Source organism: Electrona antarctica, assembly GCF_951216825.1.
Source record: "Electrona antarctica genome assembly, chromosome: 4".
NCBI lineage: Eukaryota > Metazoa > Chordata > Actinopteri > Myctophiformes > Myctophidae > Electrona > Electrona antarctica.
This window is the reverse complement of record NC_136809.1, coordinates 1,199,911-1,217,152: the sequence shown is the minus strand read 5'-3', so window position 1 is coordinate 1,217,152 and position 17,242 is coordinate 1,199,911. Positions and strand designations below refer to the sequence as shown.

General features: G+C 42.4%; 1 protein-coding gene across 1 annotated transcript in view; it reads right to left on the bottom strand.

Annotated features, from left to right (window-relative positions):
- Positions 1 to 17,242, bottom strand: part of LOC306922146 (spectrin beta chain, non-erythrocytic 1-like) — a 140,061-nt gene that overhangs the window by 94,728 nt on the left and 28,091 nt on the right. Inside the window, exons 4-11 of the mRNA XM_079499541.1 lie at positions 13,830 to 13,981; positions 13,224 to 13,397; positions 11,600 to 11,691; positions 11,171 to 11,251; positions 10,468 to 10,583; positions 10,111 to 10,223; positions 7,117 to 7,304; positions 191 to 302 (exon numbers count right to left, since the gene is read on the bottom strand). Coding sequence (XP_079355667.1) covers positions 191 to 302; positions 7,117 to 7,304; positions 10,111 to 10,223; positions 10,468 to 10,583; positions 11,171 to 11,251; positions 11,600 to 11,691; positions 13,224 to 13,397; positions 13,830 to 13,981 — 1,028 coding nt within the window. The remainder of the gene's footprint in view (positions 1 to 190; positions 303 to 7,116; positions 7,305 to 10,110; positions 10,224 to 10,467; positions 10,584 to 11,170; positions 11,252 to 11,599; positions 11,692 to 13,223; positions 13,398 to 13,829; positions 13,982 to 17,242) is intronic.

The following is a 17,242-nucleotide window of genomic DNA, read 5'->3' as shown; positions in this document are numbered from 1 at the left end:
GATACCGATATGACCCCATAAGACAAATAAGGGCCGATACCGATACAGTATGGTGGACAGCTCTAGTCATTATCTATAGAAGTCAGTACCTTGTTGATGTCATGGATGAGGTCAGAGGTCAGTACCTTGTTGATGTCATGGATGAGGTCAGTACCTTGTTGATGTCATGGATGAGGTCAGAGGTCAGTACCTTGTTGATGTCATGGATGAGGTCAGAGGTCGTGTAGACCTTCTGGTTGTTGGCTCTCATCTTACTCTGGATGGTGAAGAGGAGAACCTCCAGGTTCCCTTTCTCTGTGAACCTGACGCACGCGCACGCACGCACGCACGCGCACGCACACGCACGCACGCGCACGCACACACACACACACACACGCACGCACGCACACACACACACACACACACACACACCCACACACACACACACACACACGCGCAGTCAGACAACACTGTTCCACAACAAGTCCTTACGGTGTTCTGGTTTTTAGGTAAAATTGTGTCATGCATATTTATGAGGTTTATAGGTGGTTAAGTATAGGTGTTACGTGTATATTTGTGACTAACTTGGGAGGTTTCTCTAGTGGTTAAGTATAGGTGTTATCTGTATATTTGTGACTAACTTGGGAGGTTTCTCTAGTGGTTAAGTATAGGTGTTACGTGTGTTTCTGTGACTAACTTGGGAGGTTTCTCTAGTGGTTAAGTATAGGTGTTATCTGTATATTTGTGACTAACTTGGGAGGTTTCTCTAGTGGTTAAGTATAGGTGTTATCTGTATATTTGTGACTAACTTGGGAGGTTTCTCTAGTGGTTAAGTATAGGTGTTACGTGTATATTTGTGACTAACTTGGGAGGTTTCTCTAGTGGTTAAGTATAGGTGTTATCTGTATATTTGTGACTAACTTGGGAGGTTTCTCTAGTGGTTAAGTATAGGTGTTATCTGTATATTTGTGACTAACTTGGGAGGTTTCTCTAGTGGTTAAGTATAGGTGTTACGTGTGTTTCTGTGACTAACTTGGGAGGTTTCTCTAGTGGTTAAGTATAGGTGTTATCTGTATATTTGTGACTAACTTGGGAGGTTTCTCTAGTGGTTAAGTATAGGTGTTACGTGTGTTTCTGTGACTAACTTGGGAGGTTTCTTTAGTGGTTAAGTATAGGTGTTATCTGTATATTTGTGACTAACTTGGGAGGTTTCTCTAGTGGTTAAGTATAGGTGTTATCTGTATATTTGTGACTAACTTGGGAGGTTTCTCTAGTGGTTAAGTATAGGTGTTATCTGTATATTTGTGACTAACTTGGGAGGTTTCTCTAGTGGTTAAGTATAGGTGTTATCTGTATATTGGTGACTAACTTGGGAGGTTTCTCTAGTGGTTAAGTATAGGTGTTACGTGTGTTTCTGTGACTAACTTGGGAGGTTTCTCTAGTGGTTAAGTATAGGTGTTATCTGTATATTGGTGACTAACTTGGGAGGTTTCTCTAGTGGTTAAGTATAGGTGTTGCGTGTGTTTCTGTGACTAACTTGGGAGGTTTCTCTAGTGGTTAAGTATAGGTGTTATCTGTATATTTGTGACTAACTTGGGAGGTTTCTCTAGTGGTTAAGTATAGGTGTTATCTGTATATTTGTGACTAACTTGGGAGGTTTCTCTAGTGGTTAAGTATAGGTGTTACGTGTGTTTCTGTGACTAACTTGGGAGGTTTCTCTAGTGGTTAAGTATAGGTGTTATCTGTATATTTGTGACTAACTTGGGAGGTTTCTCTAGTGGTTAAGTATAGGTGTTACGTGTGTTTCTGTGACTAACTTGGGAGGTTTCTCTAGTGGTTAAGTATAGGTGTTACGTGTGTTTCTGTGACTAACTTGGGAGGTTTCTCTAGTGGTTAAGTATAGGTGTTATCTGTATATTTGTGACTAACTTGGGAGGTTTCTCTAGTGGTTAAGTATAGGTGTTATCTGTATATTTGTGACTAACTTGGGAGGTTTCTCTAGTGGTTAAGTATAGGTGTTATCTGTATATTTGTGACTAACTTGGGAGGTTTCTCTAGTGGTTAAGTATAGGTGTTACGTGTATATTTGTGACTAACTTGGGAGGTTTCTCTAGTGGTTAAGTATAGGTGTTACGTGTATATTTGTGACTAACTTGGGAGGTTTCTCTAGTGGTTAAGTATAGGTGTTATCTGTATATTTGTGACTAACTTGGGAGGTTTCTCTAGTGGTTAAGTATAGGTGTTACGTGTATATTTGTGACTAACTTGGGAGGTTTCTCTAGTGGTTAAGTATAGGTGTTATCTGTATATTTGTGACTAACTTGGGAGGTTTCTCTAGTGGTTAAGTATAGGTGTTATCTGTATATTTGTGACTAACTTGGGAGGTTTCTCTAGTGGTTAAGTATAGGTGTTACGTGTATATTTGTGACTAACTTGGGAGGTTTCTCTAGTGGTTAAGTATAGGTGTTATCTGTATATTTGTGACTAACTTGGGAGGTTTCTCTAGTGGTTAAGTATAGGTGTTACGTGTGTTTCTGTGACTAACTTGGGAGGTTTCTCTAGTGGTTAAGTATAGGTGTTATCTGTATATTTGTGACTAACTTGGGAGGTTTCTCTAGTGGTTAAGTATAGGTGTTATCTGTATATTTGTGACTAACTTGGGAGGTTTCTCTAGTGGTTAAGTATAGGTGTTACGTGTGTTTCTGTGACTAACTTGGGAGGTTTCTCTAGTGGTTAAGTATAGGTGTTATGTGTATATTTGTGACTAACTTGGGAGGTTTCTCTAGTGGTTAAGTATAGGTGTTGTCTGTATATTTGTGACTAACTTGGGAGGTTTCTCTAGTGGTTAAGTATAGGTGTTATCTGTATATTTGTGACTAACTTGGGAGGTTTCTCTAGTGGTTAAGTATAGGTGTTACGTGTGTTTCTGTGACTAACTTGGGAGGTTTCTCTAGTGGTTAAGTATAGGTGTTACGTGTGTTTCTGTGACTAACTTGGGAGGTTTCTCTAGTGGTTAAGTATAGGTGTTACGTGTGTTTCTGTGACTAACTTGGGAGGTTTCTCTAGTGGTTAAGTATAGGTGTTATGTGTATATTTGTGACTAACTTGGGAGGTTTCTCTAGTGGTTAAGTATAGGTGTTATCTGTATATTTGTGACTAACTTGGGAGGTTTCTCTAGTGGTTAAGTATAGGTGTTACGTGTGTTTCTGTGACTAACTTGGGAGGTTTCTCTAGTGGTTAAGTATAGGTGTTATCTGTATATTTGTGACTAACTTGGGAGGTTTCTCTAGTGGTTAAGTATAGGTGTTATCTGTATATTTGTGACTAACTTGGGAGGTTTCTCTAGTGGTTAAGTATAGGTGTTACGTGTGTTTCTGTGACTAACTTGGGAGGTTTCTCTAGTGGTTAAGTATAGGTGTTATCTGTATATTTGTGACTAACTTGGGAGGTTTCTCTAGTGGTTAAGTATAGGTGTTATCTGTATATTTGTGACTAACTTGGGAGGTTTCTCTAGTGGTTAAGTATAGGTGTTATCTGTATATTTGTGACTAACTTGGGAGGTTTCTCTAGTGGTTAAGTATAGGTGTTACGTGTGTTTCTGTGACTAACTTGGGAGGTTTCTCTAGTGGTTAAGTATAGGTGTTATCTGTATATTTGTGACTAACTTGGGAGGTTTCTCTAGTGGTTAAGTATAGGTGTTATCTGTATATTTGTGACTAACTTGGGAGGTTTCTCTAGTGGTTAAGTATAGGTGTTATCTGTATATTTGTGACTAACTTGGGAGGTTTCTCTAGTGGTTAAGTATAGGTGTTATCTGTATATTTGTGACTAACTTGGGAGGTTTCTCTAGTGGTTAAGTATAGGTGTTATCTGTATATTTGTGACTAACTTGGGAGGTTTCTCTAGTGGTTAAGTATAGGTGTTACGTGTGTTTCTGTGACTAACTTGGGAGGTTTCTCTAGTGGTTAAGTATAGGTGTTATCTGTATATTTGTGACTAACTTGGGAGGTTTCTCTAGTGGTTAAGTATAGGTGTTACGTGTATATTTGTGACTAACTTGGGAGGTTTCTCTAGTGGTTAAGTATAGGTGTTATCTGTATATTTGTGACTAACTTGGGAGGTTTCTCTAGTGGTTAAGTATAGGTGTTATCTGTATATTTGTGACTAACTTGGGAGGTTTCTCTAGTGGTTAAGTATAGGTGTTACGTGTGTTTCTGTGACTAACTTGGGAGGTTTCTCTAGTGGTTAAGTATAGGTGTTATCTGTATATTTGTGACTAACTTGGGAGGTTTCTCTAGTGGTTAAGTATAGGTGTTATCTGTATATTTGTGACTAACTTGGGAGGTTTCTCTAGTGGTTAAGTATAGGTGTTATCTGTATATTTGTGACTAACTTGGGAGGTTTCTCTAGTGGTTAAGTATAGGTGTTACGTGTATATTTGTGACTAACTTGGGAGGTTTCTCTAGTGGTTAAGTATAGGTGTTATCTGTATATTTGTGACTAACTTGGGAGGTTTCTCTAGTGGTTAAGTATAGGTGTTACGTGTGTTTCTGTGACTAACTTGGGAGGTTTCTCTAGTGGTTAAGTATAGGTGTTATCTGTATATTTGTGACTAACTTGGGAGGTTTCTCTAGTGGTTAAGTATAGGTGTTATCTGTATATTTGTGACTAACTTGGGAGGTTTCTCTAGTGGTTAAGTATAGGTGTTATCTGTATATTTGTGACTAACTTGGGAGGTTTCTCTAGTGGTTAAGTATAGGTGTTACGTGTGTTTCTGTGACTAACTTGGGAGGTTTCTCTAGTGGTTAAGTATAGGTGTTATCTGTATATTTGTGACTAACTTGGGAGGTTTCTCTAGTGGTTAAGTATAGGTGTTACGTGTGTTTCTGTGACTAACTTGGGAGGTTTGTCTAGTGGTTAAGTATAGGTGTTACGTGTGTTTCTGTGACTAACTTGGGAGGTTTCTCTAGTGGTTAAGTATAGGTGTTACGTGTGTTTCTGTGACTAACTTGGGAGGTTTCTCTAGTGGTTAAGTATAGGTGTTATCTGTATATTTGTGACTAACTTGGGAGGTTTCTCTAGTGGTTAAGTATAGGTGTTATCTGTATATTTGTGACTAACTTGGGAGGTTTCTCTAGTGGTTAAGTATAGGTGTTATGTGTATATTTGTGACTAACTTGGGAGGTTTCTCTAGTGGTTAAGTATAGGTGTTACGTGTATATTTGTGACTAACTTGGGAGGTTTCTCTAGTGGTTAAGTATAGGTGTTACGTGTATATTTGTGACTAACTTGGGAGGTTTCTCCACAGTGTGGTTAAGTATAGGTGTTACGTGTATATTTGTGACTAACTTGGGAGGTTTCTCTAGTGGTGTTACGTGTGTTTCTGTGACTAACTTGGGAGGTTTCTCCACAGTGTGGTTAAGTATACTGTAGGTGTTACGTGTGTTTCTGTGACTAACTTGGGAGGTTTCTCCACAGTGTGGTTAAGTATAGGTGTTACGTGTGTTTCTGTGACTAACTTGGGAGGTTTCTCCACAGTGTGGTTAAGTATAGGTTAGGGCATTAACATACAAATCGATTAGTCGATTAGCAAAACGGTAGTCGACACTGTAAATCAAAAATCTAGTAATCGTTAATATTATTTTAAATATTTTTTATGATGTTTTTTTTTTTTTACAGCAGACATGCAGCTGTGAGCTCTGTTGTTTTGTTGGTAGTTCTCCAGTACTAAGTACTTAAGTACTAATCCCTTCCTGGCTGATTTTTTCATATCATATACAAGCCGACTGTACGTGGGTTTTTCCGTCACCATCACTCGTGTAGGTGGGGTGGGCGGCGGTGGCTGCACTGGCAACATTTAAGACAGATTTTCAAAAAGCATATGCCTCAGGCTCATACGCTCAATGGGGACAACTACAGTGTGTAAATACTTTTACTATTGGTGAGTTTATTACTGTAGTTTGTTCAACAAGTTAGATTGGAGACGTGTCGTCGTTTCGTCCGGTACAGTAGTATAGCAGCCTGACCCTCCTCACTCTGCCCAATAATATCCAGTTTGGTGACAGTCAAACTACAGTAGCTCTTGCCATGATTTCATGTTTCTTTTTCATATTCATCTTTCTTCATGCTTATCCAACAAAAGTGCAGGCGTGCGGCATTATTAAAAACAAACAGCTATGCCGCGCGATCATAGTTATAATAGTCGTGATGGAGTGAAGTAGTTCATCATCTGATTCATAGCCTGGTAAGCCTGCTAGCTAGCAAGCCTAGTATGTAATCATAACCTCCTCCTAGCTTGTAGCTCCTTCTAAAAACCAAAGGAACTGTGGTTGTAACTTGTTGTTGAACATTTAGGGTTGTATGAAAAACATTGCATCCTTCATTCCTCCTCCTCCGTCCACTCTCCAACTGAACAAACATTTTCAACAATGTAACATGCTATGCTGCGCCGTAGAAAGGTCTTGCGCATCAAAAATAGCAGATCAACAAGCTCACAGCGCGTCCATCCGTGAGTCATTGTGGACTTGCAACTTTAACTTGACTTTTAACAGCCGATGTGAATTTCGGCCAATCAGAGCGGCATTCAGCGTAATTTAGTAAGAGAGTGGCGACACTAGCGTTGACTCCCATTGTAACGCGGAAGTGCTCATTCTATCTCAATGGGATAGTTCCAATGTTTGGAACTATAGCCCATAGCACCCCGCTTTGTGGCGAGATCAAAGCGTGTCGCCACTCTCTTACTATTCCACTTGGCCTGCATTCACCGGCTCTGTTTTGCAGTTAATCCTTCACTCGCCCTGGCCGTTTCAGAACACAATGTTTTAATGCTTGATTGGATGGAAAAAAATATCATATTTTACCGCCGACTAATCGATTATAAACCGATTTTGATGGTAGTCGTGTCGACTATCAAAAATCACATTTGGTTAATGCCCTAGTATAGGTGTTACGTGTATATTTGTGACTAACTTGGGAGGTTTCTCTAGTGGTTAAGTATAGGTGTTACGTGTATATTTGTGACTAACTTGGGAGGTTTCTCTAGTGGTTAAGTATAGGTGTTACGTGTATATTTGTGACTAACTTGGGAGGTTTCTCTAGTGGTTAAGTATAGGTGTTACGTGTATATTTGTGACTAACTTGGGAGGTTTCTCAACGGTGCGGTAGGAGTTGAAAGCCTGTAGTTGCTGCTGAACTCCGCCCAGAGAGTTGGCGAACTTCCTGTTGTTGAGGATGACGATGGTCTCTTCGATCCACTCCAGGAGGTCCGAGGCCAGAGACTCGTACTGGACCACCATCTGCTCCGTGTCGATGGCGTGGTCCAACACCTGGTGACACACAGTATACAATGACCATAAACTCCCATATCTGTTGGGTGAAGAACAACAATGTACAATAGCTCTGGTCCATAGCTCTAATGCGTTGCATTTAGAGCTACTGTATGTTACTCTCAACTTCCGCCGCTCGCATGAATGCAGACCAGCCTCTCGTCTTTAGCGTAAATAAAAAGAAAGTTTTTGCTACTCACCAAAACAAAGGCGGGTTGTGTCATTAGAAAGCCTACTTTCCTTAGTGGAAGCACTCTGAGCCCCCCCCCCCCCCCCCACCACACGTATAAACGGTACTTTTTGGCCAAAAGAGGATTTTGTTTCCACCGGAGAAAAAAAACTTTTAGTTACTCCACTGCGCCCTCTACCGATATCGCCCCCAGAGAATTGCCTCATAGAGAATATTTTTCCTCCGGTGAAAAGAAATCCCTTTCTGGCCAAAAAGTACCGTTTATACGTGTGGTGGGGGGAGGGGGGTGGGGGAGGAGAGGGTCAGAGTGCTCCCACTAAGAAAAGTAGGCTTTCTAATGACACAACCCGCCTTTGTTTTGGCGAGTAGCAAAAACGTTCTTTTTATTTACGCTAAAGAGGAGAGGCTGGTCTGCATTCATGCGAGCGGCGGAAGTTGAGAGTAACATAGCTCTAAATGCAACGCATTAGAGCTATGGACCAGAGCATTAGAGCTATGGACCAGAGCATTAGAGCTATGGACCAGAGCAATAGAGCTATGGACCATTTGTTGAGCTGCTGTGACAGGAGAAGGATGTCAAATGGAATACAACCACCTTAAGTGAATGCAAAAACGTATAAGCTAACGTCTCCTATATGGATGTATAACTAATATCTGACAGAAAATGCACAATCTTTGTATAGTTTCTCAAGATAGTTTTACCCAAAACTCTGTATAGACCTTTATTTAATTCATATTTATAAATAACCACTCATAACATTGTGTCTATGGGGCATGTACTTTTTAAATAAGGTCAAGGTAAACTTTATTGTCCACAAGGGAAATTTGTCTTGGGCTTTCACCCCAGCTACAGCCACACATAAAACATCAATGACAAACAAAAATACATTACAGAGGAAGACACAACATTACACAATTGCACACATGATGTGGATAATCTAGCCTCACACAGTTACTGCTGTTTCAGAGCCTCATAACATTGTGTCTATGGGGCATGTACTTTTTAAATACCCACTCATAACATTGTGTCTATGGGGCATGTACTTTTAAATACCCACTCATAACATTGTGTCTATGGGGCATGCACTTTTAAATAACCACTCATAACATTGTGTCTATGGGGCATGTACTTTTTAAATAACCACTCATAACATTGTGTCTATGGGGCATGCACTTTTTAAATACCCACTCATAACATTGTGTCTATGGGGCATGTACTTTTTAAATACCCACTCATAACATTGTGTCTATGGGGCATGTACTTTTAAATACCCACTCATAACATTGTGTCTATGGGGCATGCACTTTTAAATACCCACTCATAACATTGTGTCTATGGGGCATGTACTTTTAAATACCCACTCATAACATTGTGTCTATGGGGCATGCACTTTTTAAATACCCACTCATAACATTGTGTCTATGGGGCATGTACTTTTAAATACCCACTCATAACATTGTGTCTATGGGGCATGTACTTTTAAATACCCACTCATAACATTGTGTCTATGGGGCATGCACTTTTAAATAACCACTCATAACATTGTGTCTATGGGGCATGTACTTTTTAAATAACCACTCATAACATTGTGTCTATGGGGCATGTACTTTTAAATACACACTCATAACATTTTGTCTATGGGGCATGTACTTTTAAATACCCACTCATAACATTTTGTCTATGGGGCATGTACTTTTAAATACCCACTCATAACATTGTGTCTATGGGGCATGTACTTTTAAATACCCACTCATAACATTGTGTCTATGGGGCATGTACTTTTAAATACCCACTCATAACATTGTGTCTATGGGGCATGTACTTTATAAATAACCACTCATAACATTGTGTCTATGGGGCATGTACTTTTTAAATAACCACTCATAACATTGTGTCTATGGGGCATGTACTTTTTAAATAACCATAACTTGCTCAATACTCATCCGATTCTCAAACGGGTTGGTTTATTATAAACGTCAGAGACGTCCGCATACGTATATGCTTTTATACGACGTTCATATAAAACACACTGAGAAACCTCCAAAACCTGGAGACACAGATCCAGCAACACACTGAGAAACCTGGAGACACAGATCCAGCAACACACTGAGAAACCTGCAAAACCTGGAGACACAGATCCAGCAACACACTGAGAAACCTGCAAAACCTGGAGACACAGATCCAGCAACACCCTGAGAAACCTGGAGACACAGATCCAGCAACACACTGAGAAACCTGGAGCCACAGATCCAGCAACACCCTGCGTTGAGAAACGGGGACAGACGTCGCCCTCTGGCTGCCGCGTCGTGTCCGAAGGCTCAATATTCTGCGGGTCCGACATTACTACAATTTGAGAACTCTGTCTGTCTGAATGTCTGAGTGTCTGTCAGAAACACAACCGTATCTCCTCACTGCCTGCACCAATCGCTCCCACTTTTCACACAGGCATTGACCATAATAATATGGAGGTCTTAACGAAGCCCTTTTTCCAATTTAACAAATTATAAATTAATAATGAATTTATTAGTGAATTAAAAATGCGAAAACGCACCCAGGGTGGGGGCAATATCTCACAACGGGTAAGGGCTAGTAATGCTAAACTGTATAAACAGTACCTTCCCGATGCGTTTCCCTTCCACCTTCAGAGCTTTCATCTTAGAGAAGTAGTGGTAATATGTGACCACGTAGGTGATGACGGACTTCTCATCTGGATGGTCCACACTGATGTCTGAAACACACACACACACACACACACACACACACACACACACACACACACACACACACACACACTCGATGACGTCAAGAGCCGGTAAAAATCATTATTAAATATTATAAACTAAGGACTCGTCCGATGGCGTTCTAGGCGATCTGCGACCATATGTATACCTCGTCCAATGTCGTCCTTAGCAGGGAAACTGTTAAGAATGCGTGAAAAAAAACGAATCTCCAGTAATTTTTAGGTGCAGTACCTTCTGCGTCCAGTAGGGACATCAGGCCCAGCTGCTGCTCTGCCAGATTGAAGGCGTTCTGCAGGTTGTGGTGAGCGTTGGACTTCTTCAGGCGGTCGAAGTCCATCAGATCTGGCCTGGAATACGCACGCACACACACGCGCACACACGCACGCACGCACACACGCACGCACAGTTAACACAACACGCACGCACACACACACGCACATGCAGTTAACACAACACGTGTCGGATCGCTGTTTAGACTGGCATATTCGCCGATACCGATATGACCCGATATGACCAAATAAGGGCCGATACCGATATGACCAAATAAGGGGCGACACCGATATGACCAAATAAGGGCCGATACCGATATGACCAAATAAGGGCCGATACCGATATGACCAAATAAGGGCCGATACCGATATGACCAAATAAGGGCCGATACCGATATGACCAAATAAGGGCCGACACCGATATGACCAAATAAGGGCCGACACCGATATGACCAAATAAGGGCCGATACCGATATGACCAAATAAGGGCCGATACCGATATGACCAAATAAGGGCCGATACCGATATGACCAAATAAGGGCCGATACCGATATGACCAAATAAGGACCGATACCGATATGACCAAATAAGGACCGACACCGATATGACCAAATAAGGGCCGATACCGATATGACCAAATAAGGACATCTGTAGTTTCTACGTACCTGTGTTTATGTATCAGTGCGTTGAATGCCATGCCGTCGCGCCAACTAGTGGTGAAGTTGTGAATGTTCACGTTGGGATACCTGGAGAGAACACACACACACACACACACACACACACACACACACACACACACACACACACACACACACACACACACACACACACACACACACACACACACACACACACACACACACACACACACACACACACACACACACACACACACACAATCTATAAAACATCCTCATACCCAGATACCAGATCTATAAACATACCCAGATACCAGATCTATAAACATACCCAGATACCAGATCTATAAACATACCCAGATACCAGATCTATAAACATACCCAGATACCAGATCTATAAACATACCCAGATACCAGATCTATAAACATACCCAGATACCAGATCTATAAACATACCCAGCGGTCTTCATCTGACACCAGAGCAGCAGAGCATCCTTGGCTGATCTCTTCTCTTTGTTGTCCTCTGTCTCTACGCTGATGTCCTGGATCTGAAATATATAAAATATAAATATATATGTTGTCCTCTGTCTCTACGCTGATGTCCTGGATCTGAAATATATACAATATAAATATATATAAATATATATGTTGTCCTCTGTCTCTACGCTGATGTCCTGGATCTGAAATATATAAAATATAAATATATATGTTGTCCTCTGTCTCTACGCTGATGTCCTGGATCTGAAATATATACAATATAAATATATATAAATATATATGTTGTCCTCTGTCTCTACGCTGATGTCCTGGATCTGAAATATATAAAATATATATATATATAAATATATATGTTGTCCTCTGTCTCTACGCTGATGTCCTGGATCTGAAATATATAAAATATAAATATATATGTTGTCCTCTGTCTCTACACTGATGTCCTGGATCTGAAATATATAAAATATATATAAATATATCTTTTTCCAAAATGAGTTAATAGCACAGGCAGACTCTTCACATACTAGAGCATGTCTGAAATAAATATCAGAGCTGAAATGTAAATATGAAATAAATGCCTAAACATGTAGCTAGGTGTAATGTTAGAGACCACAGAAGACATGCAAATATGAAATAAATGCTTAAACATGTAGCTAGGTGTAATGTTTTGTTTTTTTTTCAAAATTTTTATCCCACAATTTTGTAACCCATTTTTTCACCCCTGTGTCAATTATCTAATGTGATCCTGGGCTCTACACACCCTCCGCCAACCTAGTCCCCGTGTGTGTGTGTGCGTAAGGGTTTGGGTGACGATACGAATATCGTCGTCCATGTTGTTCTCTCTCTCTGGCTGAGGGATGGAGGGACACTACTGTACTGTAGCCTCCATGTTGTTCTCTCTGAGGGATGGAGGGAGGCTACTGTACTGTAGCCTCCATGTTGTTCTCTCTGAGGGATGGAGGGAGGCTACTGTACTGTAGCCTCCATGTTGTTCTCTCTGAGGGATGGAGGGAGGCTACTGTACTGTAGCCTCCATGTTGTTCTCTCTGACGGATGGAGGGAGGCTACTGTACTGTAGCCTCCATGTTGTTCTCTCTGACGGATGGAGGGAGGCTACTGTACTGTAGCCTCCATGTTGTTCTCTCTGAGGGATGGAGGGATCCTACTGTACTGTAGCCTCCATGTTGTTCTCTCTCTCTGGCTGAGGGATGGAGGGAGGCTACTGTACTGTAGCCTCCATGTTGTTCTCTCTGAGGGATGGAGGGAGGCTACTGTACTGTAGCCTCCATGTTGTTCTCTCTGAGGGATGGAGGGAGGCTACTGTACTGTAGCCTCCATGTTGTTCTCTCTGAGGGATGGAGGGAGGCTACTGTACTGTAGCCTCCATGTTGTTCTCTCTGAGGGATGGAGGGAGGCTACTGTACTGTAGCCTCCATGTTGTTCTCTCTGAGGGATGGAGGGAGACTACTGTACTGTAGCCTCCATGTTGTTCTCTCTGAGGGATGGAGGGAGACTACTGTACTGTAGCCTCCATGTTGTTCTCTCTGAGGGATGGGAGGCTACTGTACTGTGTGTGCGTGCGCACCGTGAACCTCAGGATGACCGTCCACACCAGACCCAGGATCAGACGGTGGTTTCCGTCTACGATGTCATGTGACCCGACGTTCTCCAGGTGAACCCGTTGCTCCTTCAGGAAGCTCAGAGCCTTGTCCACGTTCTCCAGGCAGTGGATCCGCATGCGCCCCCTGGTGGGCCGGGGCTGAAATACATTATAACACATTACACTATGTTAAACACTCTACACGCATCCAGACTGTAACACATTATAATATTACATTAACACAGTGGATCCGCATGCGCCCCCTGGTGGGGCGAGGCTGGAATACACATTATAACATTACATGTGCCCTCTGGTGGGGCGGGGCTGAAATACACATAACATTACATTATGTTAAAACAAAGTGGATCCGCATGCGCCCCCTGGTGGGCCGAGGCTGAAACAACACATTATAACACATAACATTACATACGCCCCCTGGTGGGCCGGGGCTGAAATACACATTACACTGTGTTTAACACAGTGTAATGTGTATAGAGTCTATACACATTACACTGCGTGCGTGCGTGCGTGCGTGCGTGCGTGCGTGCGTGCGTGCGTGCGTGTGTGTGTGTGCGTTGCGTGCGTGCGTACCAGTTTCTCTCCACTCAGAACCTCCAGCAGTTTGATCAGCATGCGTCCATCTCTGAGGTCAACGTAGAGGTCAGAGATCCTGCAGGACACTCTGGACAGGTGAGAGTTCACCCACTTAGTGAAGGTCTTCTTCTGGACCGTCTCACGCTCATCTGGACACACACACAGACAGACAGACAGACAGACAGACAGACAGACAGACAGACAGACAGACAGACAGACAGACAGACAGACAGACAGACAGACAGACAGACAGACAGAGACAGGTGGAGACAGGTGAGAGTTCACCCACTTACTTAGAGAGTTCAACACTCATCTGGAGACAGACAGACAGACAGACAGACAGACAGACAGACAGACAGACAGACAGACAGACAGACAGACAGACAGACAGACAGACAGACAGACAGACAGACAGACAGACGGGGCGGCGGCGGTGGCTCAGGGTTGGAGTGGCTGGATGGCAACCGCAAGGTTGCCTGTTCGAACCCGGGCTCCCCCAGAGTTAGTGTCGAAGTGTCCTTGAGCAAGACACTGAACCCCAAATTGCTCCCGATGTGCTGGCTAGTGCCTTGCATGGTTTCTGCCGCCATCGGTGTATGAATGTGTGTGTGAATGGGTGAATTGATGCACAATCTATGTAAAGCGCCTTGGATAAAGGCGCTATATAAATGCACCATTTACCATTTACCATTTACAGACAGGCAGACAGACAGACAGGCTAAACGTGGACATAGCCGTCATCACAAATCTGTCCGTTTTTAGCCCAAGGAGTGTTTTTTGTGCAAAACTAATGTAAAGCTTGGAATGGATTCAGAATGATGAAGGTGTTTGTATGTTGTTGTAATGTTTATAAAACTAGGTGTTTGAATGACGGGTTCCAGAGCAGATCATCCATAAAACTAGGTGTGTGTGTGTGTGTGTGTGTGTGTGTGTGTGTGTGTGTGTGTGTGTGTGTGTGTGTGTGTGTGTGTGTGTGTGTGTGTGTGTGTGTGTGTGTGTCATCCATGGTTCCGTTACCATGACGACACACTACAGCTTTAGAGCCGAGCACACAGGAAACAGGATGTGGGCCAAAGAGGAAACAGGTAAACAGGAAGTCGGGGGGCCAGGATGACCCAAAGGAACAGAATGCCATCTGTTATTAACCCCTTAAAGACCTGAGACAAGTCATGGTGGCAAGACTAACTGTTCAGGAGATTCAGGGGAAAACAAGACTAACTGTTCAGGAGATTCAGGGGAAAACAAGACTAACTGTTCAGGAGATTCAGGGGAAAACAAGACTAACTGTTCAGGAGATTCAGGGGAAAACAAGACTAACTGTTCAGGAGATTCAGGAGAAAACAAGACTAACTGTTCAGGAGATTCAGGAGAACAACTGGAGTTATTTATTTAATCCAAAATTAGTTAATATCACAGGCAGACTCTTCACATACTAGAGCATGTCTGAAATAAGTGTCAGAGCTGAAATCGACATGTAAATATGAAATAAATGCTTAAACATGTAGCTAGGTGTAATGTTAGAGACCACAGAAGACATGTAAATATGAAATAAATGCTTAAACATGTAGCTAGGTGTAATGTTAGAGACCACAGAAGACATGTAAATATGAAATAAATGCTTAAACATGTAGCTATAGGTGTAATGTTAGAGACCACAGAAGACATGTAAATATGAAATAAATGCTTAAACATGTAGCTAGGTGTAATGTTAGAGACCACAGAAGACATGTAAATATGAAATAAATGCTTAAACATGTAGCTAGGTGTAATGTTAGAGTCCACCGAAGACATGTAAATATGAAATAAATGACGTTAAGCTGTGTGTGTTCAACAACACAGCCACGCAAAACAACACTGACAGCTCTGAGGTGGTGAAAGCTTGAGCTGCATAGCAACAGTTGAGCAACTGTATAGCAACTGTATAGCAACTGTATAGCAACTGTATAGCAACAGTTGAGCTGCATAGCAACAGTTGCTAAACTATTTGGATTGTCATTGGACAATCACATTTGGGGGTGGGCTTAGCGAAGGGCATATGTGGCCAAATTTGACTGAGGTTCTGCCATTGGATTTATTTATTTTTTCATTTCAGGGAATCGTAGCTTCAAATTGACATATTGGTTGTTCAGTTTGACCCACCAGTTTTGGAGATATGGCTTATAGAGTAATGTCTTGCAGAGAAACAGCGAGTTGAGAAAACAGGCTTGAAAGGTTCACTTCTGTGGACTCTAACATTACACCTAGCGACATGTTTAAGCATTTATTTCATATTTACATGTCTTCTGTGGTCTCTAACATTACACCTAGCTACAAGTTTAAGCATTTATTTCATATTTACATGTCTTCTGTGGACTCTAACATTACACCTAGCTACACGTTTAAGCATTTATTTCATATTTACATGTCTTCTGTGGTCTCTAACATTACACCTAGCTACATGTTTAAGCATTTATTTCATATTTACATGTCTTCTGTGGTCTCTAACATTACACCTAGCTACACGTTTAAGCATGTATTTTATATCTACATGTCGATTTCAGCTCTGTCATTTATTTCAGACATGCTCTAGTATGTGAAGAGTCTGACTGTGATATTAACTTGGATAAAAACAAAAATATATATCTTTTCTCCTCTGGTGTAAAGCTGGAGGTTGCGCGATGGCAGGCTCTCAAATAATTGTGTGAATTGCAGGGAAATATCTAAGGGGGTCCCTGCTTCCTCTCTCTCAGCTAAGGGGGCCCCTGCTTCATCTCTCTCAGCTAAGGGGGTCCCTGCTTCCTCTCTCTCAGCTAAGGGGGTCCTCTAAGGGGGTCCCTGATTCATCTCTCTCCTCTAAGGGGTCCCTGCTTCCTCTCTCTCAGCTAAGGGGGTCCCTGCTTCCTCTCTCTCAGCTAAGGGGGTCCCTGCTTCCTCTCTCTCAGCTAAGGGGGTCCCTGCTTCCTCTCTCTCAGCTAAGGGGTCCCTGCTTCATCTCTCTCCTCTAAGGGGTCCCTGCTTCATCTCTCTCCTCTAAGGGGTCCCTGCTTCATCTCTCTCCTCTAAGGGGTCCCTGCTTCATCTCTCTCCTCTAAGGGGGTCCCTGCTTCATCTCTCTCAGCTAAGGGGGTCCCTGCTTCATCTCTCTCTCAGCTAAGGGGGTCCCTGCTTCCTCTCTCTCTCTCAGCTAAGGGGGTCCCTGCTTCATCTCTCTCAGCTAAGGGGGTCCCTGCTTCATCTCTCTCAGCTAAGGGGGTCCCTGCTTCATCTCTCTCTCAGCTAAGGGGTCCCTGCTTCCTCTCTCTCAGCTAAGGGGGTCCTCTAAGGGGGTCCCTGATTCATCTCTCTCCTCGAAGGGGTCCCTAGGGGGTACTCTGAGGGGTCCCTGATTCCTACCTTGCAGTTGTTTAAACCTTCCGTCCAGTTGGTTGAGG